The sequence below is a fragment of the Trypanosoma melophagium genome, assembly GCF_022059095.1.
Source record: "Trypanosoma melophagium isolate St. Kilda chromosome Unknown ctg51segment0, whole genome shotgun sequence".
NCBI lineage: Eukaryota > Euglenozoa > Kinetoplastea > Trypanosomatida > Trypanosomatidae > Trypanosoma > Trypanosoma melophagium.
This window is the reverse complement of record NW_027125188.1, coordinates 24903-37449: the sequence shown is the minus strand read 5'-3', so window position 1 is coordinate 37449 and position 12547 is coordinate 24903. Positions and strand designations below refer to the sequence as shown.

Below are 12547 nucleotides of genomic sequence, written 5' to 3'. Positions count from 1 at the left end.
GGTGTCGGCAGAGGAGGTGGAGCGGGAGCTCGTTGACGGTAAGGAAGACAGCCCTGCAAGTGGCGCTGCAGACGCAGCTGCTGGAGAGTGTCATGCGGGCACCCGCCACACTGACGGAACGGACAACGTGGCCACTGCAAATCCGGGAGTCTCTGATGATGCGTCCGGCAAGAAATCGAACGAGCCGCTCACTGCCGCGGTTGTGGGTGATACTGACAGCAGCGGGGACGAGAGCCGCCGGGATACGGAGGACCTGCCCACGTTCGAGGTGCAACTCTACGACAACCGCGCGGAGCTTGTGTTCCGGTACCTGCAGGTGTTCACGGCGATCTGCGCCTCGTTCGCGCACGGTGCAAGTGATGTGAGTAAGGCTATTGGACCATTCGCCGCCATATACTCAGTGTATCTGCACCAACGTGTGGTATCGAAGGTTGACATTCCCATATGGATTCTGTGCCTTGGTGGTGCCGGTCTGGTGGTTGGTCTTGCCACGTTTGGTCTGAAGATCATGAGGCTGCTTGGCGATCGTGTGACGAAGATCACTCCGAGCCGCGGCTTTTGTGCAGAACTCTCCACAGCACTCGTTGTCTCGTTTGCCTCTGGCTACGGTGTGCCAATTTCTTCTACTCACTGCATCACCGGCGCTGTGGTTGGGATTAGTATGATGGACGTTGGTTTCTGGAAGGTACGCTGGATGATTGTGGCCAAGCTTTACGCCGGCTGGATTATGACTGTTGCCATTACCGGTTCACTCTCTGCACTGTTCTTCGCACAGGGCATCTACGCACCTAGTCTTGCCCTGTAGGGTCTGTGTGCGGTTTCATTAATAGTTGTCACAGAGGGCAAAGCGAAGGAGGGGGGTGGTTGTGGGGTTAGTCTGTTTTTTTTTTAGTTTTTCTATTTTTGTCAGCCCATTTTTTTCTTTTCCAGTAAGCACTTTTACTTTTTTTTTGTTCATCATCTGATTTCTGATTCTTTTTTCCTCTCTGTCGCCCAGTGATTTGACTACGTCACCTTCCTTCTGCCCTCCCTCCCCCCTCTGTGACACAGACGGTAATAAATATAACTTCTAACTGTAGCAATTGTGATGATGTCTTTTTTGTTAAACGAAAGTGTGTGTGTTTTTTTTTTCTTCCGAATGCAAGCCTGCATACTAAGATAAGAGCCCGTGGGAGGTTGCGGGGGTTGTGTCAGTGGCGTGTGTGGGTGCCACTGGTAGTTCAGGGTTTCTCTCGGCTGACCGCGTGCTCTTTTGGCGCTTTTTGGGTCACCATTTGTTGCTGCGGGGGAGTTGCTACTCCCCCATCGTCGTCGCTGCGCCGAGGGTATGTGGGCTGACGAGAACACCCGTGCGGCAACCTCAACCTCTGCATGATAAGGCAGAAGAATGAAATAGATGCTCTCCCACGCGAGGCCCACCGCTGCGTCCACCTACGTGCGCTGATGCCCCCTAATAAAAAGTGATCATAATAGGGCGACAGTCACGGATGGAGCGGGGACTTCAGGGGAGGAAGAGCACATTTTTTTCCGTTTTTTTTCTCTTCTTTTCGTTGATGAAGTGCCTAATTGTTCTCCCTTTCCGCCTCCCCTCTCTACGGAAGATGTGCTGGTCACGTGCTTGCGAAGAAACAATGTGTGATGCCGGCACGTGATGCGGGGTTTGCTTCACGTCGTTCCCGTGCAATATATTTCCGTTTCTTTTTTTACTCTTGTTTGGTCAAAACCTTCTCTGCACCGCTAGTGGAGCCGGTCGAACACCGGTATTGCTCTGTGCTGTAGATGTCATTTGTGCCTCTTAGGTGTTTGGCTTCATTCTTTTCTCCTCTTCTACCCTTTGTCTTTTTACAGTTTTACGTGTTCTGCGACTTCCAGTTTCTATTTTTACTTTCTGCGAAACACATATACTCGCACATATACTCGCAAAAGCCTTGTGAAGAGCACATATCACTGCATATTGCGTTTCCTCGACAGAAAAGCCAGCGAATCTCTCAATGGTTAACCCGTACCTATGGATTACCGTGGTTGGCGGTATTCTTGCCTTCCTCACGGGATGCGGTGTTGGAATGAATGATCTTGCCAATGCCTTTGGCACCACATACGGGTCCCGCATCTTGACACTGCCTCAGATTGTCGTCCTTGCCGCTGTCTGTGAGTTTGCTGGAGCCGTTTCTCTTGGCGCCGCGGTGACCTCGACGATCTCCGAAGGCATTGCAGATGCGTCAACGTTCTCCAGTGAGCCGTATATTCTGATGTACGGCATGTTGTGTGCGCTTGGCGCTGCGTTTGCATGGCTTGTACTGGCGACTATGCTGAGTCTTCCTGTGTCATCGACGCACAGCATTGCAGGCGGGATTATGGGGTTTGCGCTTGTGTACGGTGGCGGTGGCGGCGTGTCATGGGCGAAAAAGAAGGACGACTTTCCTTTCGTGAACGGCTTTGTTCCTATTGTGGTGTCGTGGTTCATCTCGCCCCTGTTCACTGGAATTGCCGCCGCAACTATATACGGGCTGATCCGCTTTCTGGTGATGCGTCCTGCGAACTCCGTGAAACGGGCGATGTACGCCATCCCGATCATTGTTGCCGTGACGTTCTTCCTGGAATCTTTCTTTGTGCTGTTCAAGGGAGCTGAGGCGCGCCTCCACTGGGATGTGAATAAAGCCGCCTGGGTGGCTGCTATCATTGGTGCCGGCACCGGCGTTCTCTCCATTGCGTTTATTCCGTTGCTGCGGCGACGCGTGAGAATAATGACGGAGAAGGCTGCACGGCGGGCGGAGGAGCAGGGGGTGTCGGCAGAGGAGGTGGAGCGGGAGCTCGTTGACGGTAAGGAAGACAGCCCTGCAAGTGGCGCTGCAGACGCAGCTGCTGGAGAGTGTCATGCGGGCACCCGCCACACTGACGGAACGGACAACGTGGCCACTGCAAATCCGGGAGTCTCTGATGATGCGTCCGGCAAGAAATCGAACGAGCCGCTCACTGCCGCGGTTGTGGGTGATACTGACAGCAGCGGGGACGAGAGCCGCCGGGATACGGAGGACCTGCCCACGTTCGAGGTGCAACTCTACGACAACCGCGCGGAGCTTGTGTTCCGGTACCTGCAGGTGTTCACGGCGATCTGCGCCTCGTTCGCGCACGGTGCAAGTGATGTGAGTAAGGCTATTGGACCATTCGCCGCCATATACTCAGTGTATCTGCACCAACGTGTGGTATCGAAGGTTGACATTCCCATATGGATTCTGTGCCTTGGTGGTGCCGGTCTGGTGGTTGGTCTTGCCACGTTTGGTCTGAAGATCATGAGGCTGCTTGGCGATCGTGTGACGAAGATCACTCCGAGCCGCGGCTTTTGTGCAGAACTCTCCACAGCACTCGTTGTCTCGTTTGCCTCTGGCTACGGTGTGCCAATTTCTTCTACTCACTGCATCACCGGCGCTGTGGTTGGGATTAGTATGATGGACGTTGGTTTCTGGAAGGTACGCTGGATGATTGTGGCCAAGCTTTACGCCGGCTGGATTATGACTGTTGCCATTACCGGTTCACTCTCTGCACTGTTCTTCGCACAGGGCATCTACGCACCGAGCCTTTCAGCGTAGTTTTGTTCGTTGTTCCGATGGTATGTTATATAAATTTGTATTTTCTTTGAAAAATTTAGTAGAATGACCCTAAATCGGTTTTGAAAAAAAAAACCAGGAGTAAGGGATGGGCAAAAAAAAAAAAACCAGCAGTAAGGGATACAAAATGTAATGGAGTTGCGCCCCTATAGTGTGAGTGTTCCTATGGGAATGGGTTGCATCGGTTCTTTTTTTTTTTTTTTTTTTTTTTTTTTTTTTTTTTTTTTTTTTTTTTTTTTTTCTTTCTTGTTTTTTTTTTTTTTGTTCTCTGTTTTTAAAATGAAAAAAAAAAGAAGGAATTTGTTGTGGGGCCCCTGGTTTTGGGTTTTGGGATATTCCGGTTTGTGGCGCCAGTAAATTGAGGGCCCTGTGCTGCACTCTCTCGCTGTAACACTGTCCTCGCTACCCTGTAACTGTGAAAATAATTAACTTGTGTTTTGTAATTGAGAATATGATAGGAATGAAAGTATCGAGGAGACATCAGGTGTTTACAGCCTCCCTTTTTTTCTGCATTGAGAGACATGAAGAAAAAGACCGTTAATGAACGTTCTTGTGTAATAAATACTGGAACCCACTAAAATTTCTATAGAGGCTTTATCACGCTGCTATGCATTGCCGAGGACATTTTTGTAAAGCATAAAAACAAGAATACTCAATAAAGATTTGCTTTTGTGCTCTAAAGAATTTGTAGAGGTGACGCGAGGTTGCCGTGACTCGCACCGCATTGCGGATAGTAGGGATTCTGCACCTGCGCATTGTCTATCCTCTACATATAGTTAGGTGTGCTTTGCAAATCAAATCGCAAGGCAGCTGCAATTCCTCTCAACATATATATATAAGTGGAATCTAGAGCCAATAACGTGAGTCCCTAAGTAATACAGCAAATCCTGCAAAAAGAGAAAGAAGACAATAAGAGCACATATCTAGTACACCCCAATAAGTTCAGGTATAGTGAAGAAATATATCATTTTTTTTGTGTACGCTTCATTTCCTCCATAATGAGAGCGTATTGGAAAACAGAAGAAGAAATCAAACATCACCTACCCAGTGGTTTTCAGCGACGACTCCCTCGATTAATTTTGCTCTTTCTTCCTTTTCCTTTTTTTTCTTTATTTTCTTTAATTTTTTGCTTTCGGAACATCAAATTGCACTGTTAGTTGCACATTACTACGAAAAATAAACACACATACACACGCACATATACTCGCAAAAGCCTTGTGAAGAGCACATATCACTGCATATTGCGTTTCCTCGACAGAAAAGCCAGCGAACCTCTCAATGGTTAACCCGTACCTATGGATTACCGTGGTTGGCGGTATTCTTGCCTTCCTCACGGGATGCGGTGTTGGAATGAATGATCTTGCCAATGCCTTTGGCACCACATACGGGTCCCGCATCTTGACACTGCCTCAGATTGTCGTCCTTGCCGCTGTCTGTGAGTTTGCTGGAGCCGTTTCTCTTGGCGCCGCGGTGACCTCGACGATCTCCGAAGGCATTGCAGATGCGTCAACGTTCTCCAGTGAGCCGTATATTCTGATGTACGGCATGTTGTGTGCGCTTGGCGCTGCGTTTGCATGGCTTGTACTGGCGACTATGCTGAGTCTTCCTGTGTCATCGACGCACAGCATTGCAGGCGGGATTATGGGGTTTGCGCTTGTGTACGGTGGCGGTGGCGGCGTGTCATGGGCGAAAAAGAAGGACGACTTTCCTTTCGTGAACGGCTTTGTTCCTATTGTGGTGTCGTGGTTCATCTCGCCCCTGTTCACTGGAATTGCCGCCGCAACTATATACGGGCTGATCCGCTTTCTGGTGATGCGTCCTGCGAACTCCGTGAAACGGGCGATGTACGCCATCCCGATCATTGTTGCCGTGACGTTCTTCCTGGAATCTTTCTTTGTGCTGTTCAAGGGAGCTGAGGCGCGCCTCCACTGGGATGTGAATAAAGCCGCCTGGGTGGCTGCTATCATTGGTGCCGGCACCGGCGTTCTCTCCATTGCGTTTATTCCGTTGCTGCGGCGACGCGTGAGAATAATGACGGAGAAGGCTGCACGGCGGGCGGAGGAGCAGGGGGTGTCGGCAGAGGAGGTGGAGCGGGAGCTCGTTGACGGTAAGGAAGACAGCCCTGCAAGTGGCGCTGCAGACGCAGCTGCTGGAGAGTGTCATGCGGGCACCCGCCACACTGACGGAACGGACAACGTGGCCACTGCAAATCCGGGAGTCTCTGATGATGCGTCCGGCAAGAAATCGAACGAGCCGCTCACTGCCGCGGTTGTGGGTGATACTGACAGCAGCGGGGACGAGAGCCGCCGGGATACGGAGGACCTGCCCACGTTCGAGGTGCAACTCTACGACAACCGTGCGGAGCTTGTGTTCCGGTACCTGCAGGTGTTCACGGCGATCTGCGCCTCGTTCGCGCACGGTGCAAGTGATGTGAGTAAGGCTATTGGACCATTCGCCGCCATATACTCAGTGTATCTGCACCAACGTGTGGTATCGAAGGTTGACATTCCCATATGGATTCTGTGCCTTGGTGGTGCCGGTCTGGTGGTTGGTCTTGCCACGTTTGGTCTGAAGATCATGAGGCTGCTTGGCGATCGTGTGACGAAGATCACTCCGAGCCGCGGCTTTTGTGCAGAACTCTCCACAGCACTCGTTGTCTCGTTTGCCTCTGGCTACGGTGTGCCAATTTCTTCTACTCACTGCATCACCGGCGCTGTGGTTGGGATTAGTATGATGGACGTTGGTTTCTGGAAGGTACGCTGGATGATTGTGGCCAAGCTTTACGCCGGCTGGATTATGACTGTTGCCATTACCGGTTCACTCTCTGCACTGTTCTTCGCACAGGGCATCTATGCACCGAGCCTTTCAGCGTAGTTTTGTTCGTTGTTCCGATGGTATGTTATATAAATTTGTATTTTCTTTGAAAAATTTAGTAGAATGACCCTAAATCGGTTACTGAAAATAAAACCAGCAGTCAAGGGATAGGCAAAAATGTAATGGAGTTGCGCCCCCTATAGTGTGAGTGTTCCGGGAATGGGTTGCATCGGTTCCTGTTTTTTTTTTTGGATAATTTTTTTCTTTAACTTGTTGAATTTTATTTTTCACCCTTCTTGGCAATTTTTAGTTGCACTCGGTTCTGAAACTGGAAAAAGAAGAAGGAATTTGTCGATGGCGCCCTGGTGTTGCGTGTCGGGATATTCCGGTTTGTGGCGCCAGTAAATTGAGGGCCCTGTGCTGCACTCTCTCGCTGTAACACTGTCCTCGCTACCCTGTAACTGTGAAAATAATTAACTTGTGTTTTGTAATTGAGAATATGATAGGAATGAAAGTATCGAGGAGACATCAGGTGTTTACAGCCTCCCTTTTTTTTCTGCATTGAGAGACATGAAGAAAAGACCGTTAATGAACGTTCTTGTGTAATAAATACTGGAACCCACTAAAATTTCTATAGAGGCTTTATCACGCTGCTATGCATTGCCGAGGACATTTTTGTAAAGCATAAAAACAAGAATACTCAATAAAGATTTGCTTTTGTGCTCTAAAGAATTTGTAGAGGTGACGCGAGGTTGCCGTGACTCGCACCGCATTGCGGATAGTAGGGATTCTGCACCTGCGCATTGTCTATCCTCTACATATAGTTAGGTGTGCTTTGCAAATCAAATCGCAAGGCAGCTGCAATTCCTCTCAACATATATATATAAGTGGAATCTAGAGCCAATAACGTGAGTCCCTAAGTAATACAGCAAATCCTGCAAAAAGAGAAAGAAGACAATAAGAGCACATATCTAGTACACCCCAATAAGTTCAGGTATAGTGAAGAAATATATCATTTTTTTTTGTGTACGCTTCATTTCCTCCATAATGAGAGCGTATTGGAAAACAGAAGAAGAAATCAAACATCACCTACCCAGTGGTTTTCAGCGACGACTCCCTCGATTAATTTTGCTCTTTCTTCCTTTTCCTTTTTTTCTTTATTTTTCCTTTTTTTCTTTAATTTTTTGCTTTCGGAACATCAAATTGCACTGTTAGTTGCACGTTACTACGAAAAATAAACACACATACACACGCACATATACTCGCAAAAGCCTTGTGAAGAGCACATATCACTGCATATTGCGTTTCCTCAACAGAAAAGCCAGCGAACCTCTCAATGGTTAACCCGTACCTATGGATTACCGTGGTTGGCGGTATTCTTGCCTTCCTCACGGGATGCGGTGTTGGAATGAATGATCTTGCCAATGCCTTTGGCACCACATACGGGTCCCGCATCTTGACACTGCCTCAGATTGTCGTCCTTGCCGCTGTCTGTGAGTTTGCTGGAGCCGTTTCTCTTGGCGCCGCGGTGACCTCGACGATCTCCGAAGGCATTGCAGATGCGTCAACGTTCTCCAGTGAGCCGTATATTCTGATGTACGGCATGTTGTGTGCGCTTGGCGCTGCGTTTGCATGGCTTGTACTGGCGACTATGCTGAGTCTTCCTGTGTCATCGACGCACAGCATTGCAGGCGGGATTATGGGGTTTGCGCTTGTGTACGGTGGCGGTGGCGGCGTGTCATGGGCGAAAAAGAAGGACGACTTTCCTTTCGTGAACGGCTTTGTTCCTATTGTGGTGTCGTGGTTCATCTCGCCCCTGTTCACTGGAATTGCCGCCGCAACTATATACGGGCTGATCCGCTTTCTGGTGATGCGTCCTGCGAACTCCGTGAAACGGGCGATGTACGCCATCCCGATCATTGTTGCCGTGACGTTCTTCCTGGAATCTTTCTTTGTGCTGTTCAAGGGAGCTGAGGCGCGCCTCCACTGGGATGTGAATAAAGCCGCCTGGGTGGCTGCTATCATTGGTGCCGGCACCGGCGTTCTCTCCATTGCGTTTATTCCGTTGCTGCGGCGACGCGTGAGAATAATGACGGAGAAGGCTGCACGGCGGGCGGAGGAGCAGGGGGTGTCGGCAGAGGAGGTGGAGCGGGAGCTCGTTGACGGTAAGGAAGACAGCCCTGCAAGTGGCGCTGCAGACGCAGCTGCTGGAGAGTGTCATGCGGGCACCCGCCACACTGACGGAACGGACAACGTGGCCACTGCAAATCCGGGAGTCTCTGATGATGCGTCCGGCAAGAAATCGAACGGGCCGCTCACTGCCGCGGTTGTGGGTGATACTGACAGCAGCGGGGACGAGAGCCGCCGGGATACGGAGGACCTGCCCACGTTCGAGGTGCAACTCTACGACAACCGTGCGGAGCTTGTGTTCCGGTACCTGCAGGTGTTCACGGCGATCTGCGCCTCGTTCGCGCACGGTGCAAGTGATGTGAGTAAGGCTATTGGACCATTCGCCGCCATATACTCAGTGTATCTGCACCAACGTGTGGTATCGAAGGTTGACATTCCCATATGGATTCTGTGCCTTGGTGGTGCCGGTCTGGTGGTTGGTCTTGCCACGTTTGGTCTGAAGATCATGAGGCTGCTTGGCGATCGTGTGACGAAGATCACTCCGAGCCGCGGCTTTTGTGCAGAACTCTCCACAGCACTCGTTGTCTCGTTTGCCTCTGGCTACGGTGTGCCAATTTCTTCTACTCACTGCATCACCGGCGCTGTGGTTGGGATTAGTATGATGGACGTTGGTTTCTGGAAGGTACGCTGGATGATTGTGGCCAAGCTTTACGCCGGCTGGATTATGACTGTTGCCATTACCGGTTCACTCTCTGCACTGTTCTTCGCACAGGGCATCTATGCACCGAGCCTTTCAGCGTAGTTTTGTTCGTTGTTCCGATGGTATGTTATATAAATTTGTATTTTCTTTGAAAAATTTAGTAGAATGACCCTAAATCGGTTACTGAAAATAAAACCAGCAGTCAAGGGATAGGCAAAAATGTAATGGAGTTGCGCCCCCTATAGTGTGAGTGTTCCGGGAATGGGTTGCATCGGTTCCTGTTTTTTTTTTCTTGGATAATTTTTTTTCTTTAACTTGTTGAATTTTATTTTTCACCCTTCTTGGCAATTTTTAGTTGCACTCGGTTCTGAAACTGGAAAAAAGAAGAAGGAATTTGTCGATGGCGCCCTGGTGTTGCGTGTCGGGATATTCCGGTTTGTGGCGCCAGTAAATTGAGGGCCCTGTGCTGCACTCTCTCGCTGTAACACTGTCCTCGCTACCCTGTAACTGTGAAAATAATTAACTTGTGTTTTGTAATTGAGAATATGATAGGAATGAAAGTATCGAGGAGACATCAGGTGTTTACAGCCTCCCTTTTTTTTCTGCATTGAGAGACATGAAGAAAAGACCGTTAATGAACGTTCTTGTGTAATAAATACTGGAACCCACTAAAATTTCTATAGAGGCTTTATCACGCTGCTATGCATTGCCGAGGACATTTTTGTAAAGCATAAAAACAAGAATACTCAATAAAGATTTGCTTTTGTGCTCTAAAGAATTTGTAGAGGTGACGCGAGGTTGCCGTGACTCGCACCGCATTGCGGATAGTAGGGATTCTGCACCTGCGCATTGTCTATCCTCTACATATAGTTAGGTGTGCTTTGCAAATCAAATCGCAAGGCAGCTGCAATTCCTCTCAACATATATATATAAAGTGGAATCTAGAGCCAATAACGTGAGTCCCTAAGTAATACAGCAAATCCTGCAAAAAGAGAAAGAAGACAATAAGAGCACATATCTAGTACACCCCAATAAGTTCAGGTATAGTGAAGAAATATATCATTTTTTTTTGTGTACGCTTCATTTCCTCCATAATGAGAGCGTATTGGAAAACAGAAGAAGAAATCAAACATCACCTACCCAGTGGTTTTCAGCGACGACTCCCTCGATTAATTTTGCTCTTTCTTCCTTTTCCTTTTTTTCTTTATTTTTCTTTTTTTCTTTAATTTTTTGCTTTCGGAACATCAAATTGCACTGTTAGTTGCACGTTACTACGAAAAATAAACACACATACACACGCACATATACTCGCAAAAGCCTTGTGAAGAGCACATATCACTGCATATTGCGTTTCCTCAACAGAAAAGCCAGCGAACCTCTCAATGGTTAACCCGTACCTATGGATTACCGTGGTTGGCGGTATTCTTGCCTTCCTCACGGGATGCGGTGTTGGAATGAATGATCTTGCCAATGCCTTTGGCACCACATACGGGTCCCGCATCTTGACACTGCCTCAGATTGTCGTCCTTGCCGCTGTCTGTGAGTTTGCTGGAGCCGTTTCTCTTGGCGCCGCGGTGACCTCGACGATCTCCGAAGGCATTGCAGATGCGTCAACGTTCTCCAGTGAGCCGTATATTCTGATGTACGGCATGTTGTGTGCGCTTGGCGCTGCGTTTGCATGGCTTGTACTGGCGACTATGCTGAGTCTTCCTGTGTCATCGACGCACAGCATTGCAGGCGGGATTATGGGGTTTGCGCTTGTGTACGGTGGCGGTGGCGGCGTGTCATGGGCGAAAAAGAAGGACGACTTTCCTTTCGTGAACGGCTTTGTTCCTATTGTGGTGTCGTGGTTCATCTCGCCCCTGTTCACTGGAATTGCCGCCGCAACTATATACGGGCTGATCCGCTTTCTGGTGATGCGTCCTGCGAACTCCGTGAAACGGGCGATGTACGCCATCCCGATCATTGTTGCCGTGACGTTCTTCCTGGAATCTTTCTTTGTGCTGTTCAAGGGAGCTGAGGCGCGCCTCCACTGGGATGTGAATAAAGCCGCCTGGGTGGCTGCTATCATTGGTGCCGGCACCGGCGTTCTCTCCATTGCGTTTATTCCGTTGCTGCGGCGACGCGTGAGAATAATGACGGAGAAGGCTGCACGGCGGGCGGAGGAGCAGGGGGTGTCGGCAGAGGAGGTGGAGCGGGAGCTCGTTGACGGTAAGGAAGACAGCCCTGCAAGTGGCGCTGCAGACGCAGCTGCTGGAGAGTGTCATGCGGGCACCCGCCACACTGACGGAACGGACAACGTGGCCACTGCAAATCCGGGAGTCTCTGATGATGCGTCCGGCAAGAAATCGAACGGGCCGCTCACTGCCGCGGTTGTGGGTGATACTGACAGCAGCGGGGACGAGAGCCGCCGGGATACGGAGGACCTGCCCACGTTCGAGGTGCAACTCTACGACAACCGTGCGGAGCTTGTGTTCCGGTACCTGCAGGTGTTCACGGCGATCTGCGCCTCGTTCGCGCACGGTGCAAGTGATGTGAGTAAGGCTATTGGACCATTCGCCGCCATATACTCAGTGTATCTGCACCAACGTGTGGTATCGAAGGTTGACATTCCCATATGGATTCTGTGCCTTGGTGGTGCCGGTCTGGTGGTTGGTCTTGCCACGTTTGGTCTGAAGATCATGAGGCTGCTTGGCGATCGTGTGACGAAGATCACTCCGAGCCGCGGCTTTTGTGCAGAACTCTCCACAGCACTCGTTGTCTCGTTTGCCTCTGGCTACGGTGTGCCAATTTCTTCTACTCACTGCATCACCGGCGCTGTGGTTGGGATTAGTATGATGGACGTTGGTTTCTGGAAGGTACGCTGGATGATTGTGGCCAAGCTTTACGCCGGCTGGATTATGACTGTTGCCATTACCGGTTCACTCTCTGCACTGTTCTTCGCACAGGGCATCTATGCACCGAGCCTTTCAGCGTAGTTTTGTTCGTTGTTCCGATGGTATGTTATATAAATTTGTATTTTCTTTGAAAAATTTAGTAGAATGACCCTAAATCGGTTACTGAAAATAAAACCAGCAGTCAAGGGATAGGCAAAAATGTAATGGAGTTGCGCCCCCTATAGTGTGAGTGTTCCGGGAATGGGTTGCATCGGTTCCTGTTTTTTTTTCTTGGATAATTTTTTTCTTTAACTTGTTGAATTTTATTTTTCACCCTTCTTGGCAATTTTTAGTTGCACTCGGTTCTGAAACTGGAAAAAAGAAGAAGGAATTTGTCGATGGCGCCCTGGTGTTGCGTGTCG

General features: G+C 49.6%; 5 protein-coding genes across 5 annotated transcripts; all 5 read left to right on the top strand.

The window, feature by feature from the left end:
- On the top strand, positions 1–805 carry LSM04_002467 (Phosphate transporter; the record flags this gene model as incomplete). The annotated part of the gene is made up of 1 exon (XM_067333599.1): positions 1–805. A coding segment is annotated over one exon (805 nt), but the record flags the coding sequence as incomplete, so codon positions are not given.
- A 1186-nt stretch (positions 806–1991) lies between these two features.
- Positions 1992–3587, top strand: LSM04_004538 (Phosphate transporter; the record flags this gene model as incomplete). The annotated part of the gene is made up of 1 exon (XM_067333598.1): positions 1992–3587. The coding sequence occupies one exon, from the start codon at positions 1992–1994 to the stop codon at positions 3585–3587; it is 1596 nt and encodes a 531-aa protein (XP_067187136.1).
- A 1296-nt stretch (positions 3588–4883) lies between these two features.
- On the top strand, positions 4884–6479 carry LSM04_000501 (Phosphate transporter; the record flags this gene model as incomplete). The annotated part of the gene is made up of 1 exon (XM_067333597.1): positions 4884–6479. One exon carries the CDS (start codon positions 4884–4886, stop codon positions 6477–6479), a length of 1596 nt encoding a protein of 531 aa, XP_067187126.1.
- A 1276-nt stretch (positions 6480–7755) lies between these two features.
- Positions 7756–9351, top strand: LSM04_002934 (Phosphate transporter; the record flags this gene model as incomplete). Its single annotated transcript, XM_067333596.1, has 1 exon — positions 7756–9351. One exon carries the CDS (start codon positions 7756–7758, stop codon positions 9349–9351), a length of 1596 nt encoding a protein of 531 aa, XP_067187133.1.
- A 1280-nt stretch (positions 9352–10631) lies between these two features.
- On the top strand, positions 10632–12227 carry LSM04_004160 (Phosphate transporter; the record flags this gene model as incomplete). The annotated part of the gene is made up of 1 exon (XM_067333595.1): positions 10632–12227. One exon carries the CDS (start codon positions 10632–10634, stop codon positions 12225–12227), a length of 1596 nt encoding a protein of 531 aa, XP_067187135.1.
- Between the last annotated feature and the right edge of the window lie 320 nt (positions 12228–12547).